The 6,049-nt window shown below is 46.0% G+C and overlaps 1 protein-coding gene and 1 long non-coding RNA gene across 4 annotated transcripts in view; one reads left to right on the top strand and one right to left on the bottom strand.

Annotated features, from left to right (window-relative positions):
* Positions 1–6,049, bottom strand: part of LOC107700961 (mitogen-activated protein kinase kinase kinase kinase 4-like) — a 58,694-nt gene that overhangs the window by 40,282 nt on the left and 12,363 nt on the right. For all 3 annotated transcript variants that reach the window (XM_016502840.1, XM_016502842.1, XM_016502841.1), the window contains exons 3-4: positions 3,199–3,255; positions 2,869–2,994 (exon numbers count right to left, since the gene is read on the bottom strand). In XM_016502840.1, coding sequence (XP_016358326.1) covers positions 2,869–2,994; positions 3,199–3,255 — 183 coding nt within the window. The remainder of the gene's footprint in view (positions 1–2,868; positions 2,995–3,198; positions 3,256–6,049) is intronic.
* LOC107700964 (uncharacterized) lies at positions 265–2,613 on the top strand. The gene is made up of 2 exons (XR_001635591.1): positions 265–410; positions 1,544–2,613. It is a non-coding gene; the product is annotated as an uncharacterized LOC107700964 (long non-coding RNA).

Genomic DNA, 6,049 nt, shown 5'->3' with positions numbered 1-6,049 from the left:
GGATCCGCGGGGTCAACGGGCCGAGGCAGAGTGTGGGACACAGAGGCTGGAGGCAGAAGCAAGGGATTCTCCAGCCACGCCGACGATGGAGACTGGCAGACTCGCACCGAACAGATGGTGGGCTGAGGGTGAGCAGAGGGGCTGCCAGACGACAGCGGTGGAGGAGGCAGGAGCGGGCAGGTGGGTGGCTATCCGTGAGCCCCCGGGCTCTCCGGGCCGATGTGTGCTGCCCACACACACCAAATCGCGACTCCCAGCACCAGGAGTGTGTCAGACAGAGGAACAACAGGGCTGGCAGACAGTTCAGGGCAGACTGGTAAGTCCGAGGAAGGTGGGAGGAAAATGGGCATGTCTGCATATATATCTGCCTCCCAGTCTATTAAGTCCCCTTCAAAGTCCAGCAGTCCCAGGTACAGCCAACACATATACACACACACACACACACACACACACACACACACACACACACACAGATGTATACACACATATACACACACACATATAGATGTATACAGACACACACACACACACATGTATACACACATACGCACAGATGTATATATACACACACACACACACACATAGATGTCTACAGATACAGAACATGGAGCTGAAGACGATCAGTTCTCAGCACACAGTGTAAAATACAGCTCTCATCTTGACGCTGACGGTAATAAAGCACAAACCGAGTCTCTCTGAACATCACATGCACAGGGGAGTGTGTGTGGGGCAAGTCGTCTCAGGAAATATCATAGTCTCGTTCTCCAGACCATATAAACGTGTGATCTTCTGAGCATAACTGAAGCAGTCCTGCAGAAATCCACTGAGAACACATTAAGATCCTGCGTTTCACCGGACTGACTGAAACAGACCTCTTTTTGATTGGTCATTACCAAACCTTCAGCACTCCTCCAGGTCTCTTCTTCTTTTCTACAGATTGCAGTAAAGCAACTGTTTTTGACACGTTTTATATTCCCTACAGTACAGGAATGAAGAGCTTTAAATGCAGGCAATGGCTGTAGATGCAAGGAAAGTCAGCTTGATATCAGTCTCAAGGCTGAAAGCTCACATCTGTCTCGTGTGATGTTTATAATGTGTTTTAACATTAAACAATAAAAACAACATAAAACTGTTTTTACATCACCTACTACATGCTATCTGATCAATTGTTCAGTGCCTCATGATTGTTGTGTTTAGTTTTTAGGGTTTGGTGTTTTTAGTGCACTTCCCGTTGAGGTTGTAAGCGTGAGCACACTAGTTTATGCTCCTGATGTCAGGGTGTCTGCTGTGCAGGAGCGAAGGACGCAGAGACGCAGGAGATTCATGAATAACAGTCTTTAATTATCCAAATAAGGGGGAACACTGGGCAGGCAGGAACACACATGCAGCACATAGCATTGACATTTAACACTGGACAAGGGAACATAGCACAAACCACACTTTAAATACAGGACGAAACAAGGGTAATTGACAAGACACACCTGAATCAAATGAACACAATCAACGAGAGACAGAAAAACTGGGTCACTGAGAGCAGTCCCAGGTACACAATAAGCTCACCCTCAGCCATGGTGCAGTGGGCAGAGCTCCTCTCCGCACTCTCGCTGTCCACGGCCTTCTCCCTCGTGGCGAGCAATGCAGCTGGCTCTCGCACCTGGTCTGATGTCACTTGAAGCTCGGGCTCCGCGGCGATCCTCAGCTCTGTCGTTCCGTGCGGCGGGCTCGGGCTTTGGCTCCGTGCAGCGAGGTGATGGTGGGCTGGGCTCTGGGTCTGGCTGTACTCTGGATCGGGGCCGGATGCTCTCCAGACAACGGATGATCAACAGGGCGATGGTAATTTGCCCCGATCCAGAAAAGTGAGTTCAGCGCAGCGTCGTCGAATGCCGTTAAAACGGCGAGTTGGCTGAACTCAACCACATACTTCAAGATGGGCAGGTCCTTATGGGCTACGGCTGTGAATTTAGCGGCGAGGGGATCCACTGGGGGGGGAAAAAACAAAACACGGAAAACAAACGGAGGGGAACATGCAATATACTTCTTTTTGTTGGACCAGTGTTCTGTCAGGGTGTCTGCTGTGCAGGAGCGAAGGACGCGGAGACGCAGGAGATTCATGAATAACAGTCTTTAATTATCCAAATAAGGGGGAACACCGGGCAGGCAAGAACACACACGCAGCACATAGCATTGATGTTTAACACTGGACAAGGGAACATAGGGCAAACCACACTTTAAATACAGCACGAAACGAGGGTAATTGAAAAGACACACCTGAATCAAATGAACAATCAACGAGAGACAGAAAAACTGGGTCACTGAGAGCACATGGGGAGGAAAACATACACACAGACAGTCCAGAAGCATGACACCTGAAGGGCTGAGACACACCTGACATTATTGTTCAGTTTGACTCATTAATGAAGACTGTGTTGCATCCGTTCTGAATCTGAATCACACACACATGGGATCGGTGTGTATTGTTGTCAGTGGATGAACTCTGCTCAGATCTTCAGCTCCAGATTTTTTTCTCTTAATGACTGAAACATGTTACATTACACTCATTACACTTGAAATCTACGTGCTGTTGTTTAATTAAGTTTGTTGTCATTAATATTTCCAAAGGCGTGTGGTATCAGAAATCATTAGTCCCAGTGAGGACGGTGAGGTCCGAGACGGTCACTAGAGTGAACAGTGCTGTTTGAGTAGAATCTGATCTAGTCAGTATTTAACATGAACACAGATGAAACCCTTGTTGACCTGTGGGTCACACATAGACAGATTAGACTGAGAGCGGATATCAGGTGAAATGTGAGGCAGGAGGAGGTTCCTGAGGAGTGTGTGTGAGTGTGCGTGTGTGTGTGTGAGACTGACCCACAGCTGGTCGTCGTGTCCTGGAGGACTCTTCTTGATGAAGGCGCCGTAATACGTGGCGATGTTTCTGTGATGAGAGTATTTCTTCAGCATGTTAATCTCCAGCTTAATCTCCTCTTCTTCATCCTGAGCACACACACACACACACACACACACACAGCAGGAGTTTGTCTGAGTACAGATGTGCAGTACTTGTGCTCAGTGCTCCTCCTGTTGTTTATGGATTCATACACTACCTTTCTTGACCATTTCATAATACTTGTTTGATTCATTGGTTTTGTTGAACACACTGATGTGAAAAGCGTGGCTCTGTGAGTTGTGTGCACTTACTTCAGTCACGTCCATGACTTTGATGGCCGCCAGCTGCCCGGTTTTGACATGTCGACCCTGATCAGAAACACAGAGCAAATCAGTTAGAGAGAAGAACACGATACGCACGCTAACGCATCTGTGTGCAGCTACATGGGCGTTAGCATGGATGACAGCAGGGTCAATGACGCTAAATGTGAACGGACGTAGTTCCTTCACTGTGAACAGCACTGATCCTGACAGCTGAGGGAGCGTCTCGAGGACAGACTCTCGACTCTGACCTCGTGTGCTTCAGACACAGAGAAACTCACAAACAGCAGACCGCTTCGGTGTGTTCTGATCAGCGGCTCAGGCTGCTCTGCTAAACGAAATAAATAGCTTCAACCAGCAGAGATAACGTTAAGAATATCTCAGATCGGAGTCCATGAGACGGAGGAAAGAATGAGAAATATAACAAACAGCAGCAGCACAAAACTAACTGACGCTAATGGAAGAACAATCACAAATTAACAGGACTGTGCATTATTTATCAACAACTCAACAGCCCATCATCAATTTTCTTGTCCTTTTCTGCAGGTTTTACACAAACCTTTATGTCTATTTGGCTTTCACAATTTCAGCTGTTCTCTTACCCGTGTTTCTGCTGTAAATAATGAACAGTGAGGTTAAACTACATCAGATCTGAACTGATATACAGCAGAAATTGATGAGTTTCACAGTCATTTCCCTCTTTATTACTGTTTGCTGCTTTGAAAGGATCTGTATTGTATAAAGTTCTCTATAAATGAATATAACTTGTCCTGATAATGACGGGGTGTGTTATGCCGAGTTCACACTGCACGATTTTCACACTCGTCGGATCGCCGTTGTTTTCACACTGCGTGACTATCTGGGGTAGCATTCAGTTGCTGCTGTGTTCACACTGCACGATGGATCGGCGACAGGAGGTTACACACTGCATGACTTCACAATAGGAGGAATCGCCGACAGCTCTGTCTGGTGCAGGGTTGCCAGGTTTTCGCTACAAAACCCGCCCAATTACTACTCAAAACTAGCCTGAAAATAGCCAAATTGCTTTCGAGGGGGTCCCCCAGTAAAAATCGCGTTTGGGGGGTAAACATTCCAGGGCCTAAATATCACGTTATTGGGGTCGCTTCAACCTGCTGACATAAAAAACAACCGGCGGCAATCGCGGATTTTGCAACACTGGTCCGCAAACTACGTTTCATATAACTCCTCCCCAAACTTCCCTCTGCCCTGTATCTTGGTCTCTCATTGGCTGTAGGTCATCGCCGATGTGTTTTTCAGTCAGAACTCATTTCACACAGCGTGATTGTGAATCACCGACAGCTCCAGATATTTAGCATGCCAAATATTTCACGGGCGTCAGCAATTCCCTCAGATCGCGTCTTTGATAATTCACACTGCGTGATTGTAACTCGCGTGAACGAGCACCGATTTGCCTCCGATTTCTGGCATTTGTCGGCGATTTCGCAAAACCTGCCGGCGAGTGAAAAATCGGGCTAAAATCGTGCAGTGTGAACTCGGCATTAGCTGCTAAACTAGCATCGACTCATCATAACAGGCTTCATTTCTTCAGAAGACTCGGCTCTGCTCGTCAAACTACAGACAGAATCGAGTCGCTCAGGTTTATCATCCTCTGCCATGACAAATCCACCGGCTGTGGCATTTCAACATTAATTCAGCCTTACTGCTGGTCAGAAACTCTTTTATTATTATACTTTAATTCTTGCTGAATTGAATCTCTTTTTTTGTCAAATCTCCATTCTCATATATCAGTTCTAGGTGGGGATTTTAACTGCGTGACGTGTCACTGGCTATATATTTATACTCAATAAAAACATACAGCACTTTAACGTGCAGCAGTTATCATCAAAAGTATGGTGTTTGTTTTCATACCTGATCTATCAGTGTTTCAAAGAGATTTGGGAACTAGACCTTTCTATTCCTATTTCAGATGACCAGTGGTCATACATCTTATATCGTAGTGCTGGGCGGTATACCGGTTCATACCGAATACCGGTGTTTATTTTTGTTACGATATGAATTTTTAAATATACCGCAATACCAGTGTATGTCTAGAGGTCGACCGATTGATCGGATTTTTGGCATTTTTTAATTAATCGGCATCGGCCGATTATGCTGCAAATTAGGCCGATTTATAGGCAGGCGCATCTGCGGGCAGCTAAGCGTTGTTGCAGAACGCCGGAGAATCTCTCTCTGGCTGCGTGAGAGACGGAGCAGCTCACACTCTGCAGCCGCTTCTTGTTCACACACAGCTTCAGCTAATGATGGCAGGGCAAAACAGACCGTTTCGAAAGCGTAACTATGTTTTACCCTACTAGAATTGATGCCGGAACGTTATCATATTCATAAGTGCAAGTCATTTGCATGTGAAAGTAGAAACATATGCAATTCAGACGAAACTTCTGGGCTGATTATAACGTGCATGATAACTTTCCTCATGAAATGTGTGTGTGGGTCCGACAATAGCCTCCACGATGTCATCGCTCGTGGCCAGCGCACTCTTAAGCAGTTATGAGCAGCATTCTGTGTAATATGTGTGAACTCTTTTATTTTTGTTATCACTTGGCCATTTGACTTATAGAAGTGTCCAGTGTTTCCCATACATTGAGTTATTTGTGGCGGCTTGTCACAACAGACGGACCGCCACAAATAGATTTTCCAAAAGGCTTATGCTTCATTGAATAAACGGAGCACTGCACGTTTCAAAATTAAAATGCAGCGCGGGTGTTTTTATATGAATGTATCTGTGAAAAGAACCGACCGTCTTCAGAAAAGCTTCTATGTCATTTTCATTTCGTCTTTCCTGTAATGCCTGATAAAGTAG

The sequence above is a fragment of the Sinocyclocheilus anshuiensis genome, unplaced genomic scaffold, assembly GCF_001515605.1.
Source record: "Sinocyclocheilus anshuiensis isolate Anshui unplaced genomic scaffold, SAMN03320099.WGS_v1.1 scaffold1550, whole genome shotgun sequence".
Taxonomy (NCBI): Eukaryota; Metazoa; Chordata; class Actinopteri; order Cypriniformes; family Cyprinidae; genus Sinocyclocheilus; species Sinocyclocheilus anshuiensis.
This window is presented reverse-complemented; position numbering and strand designations above follow the sequence as displayed.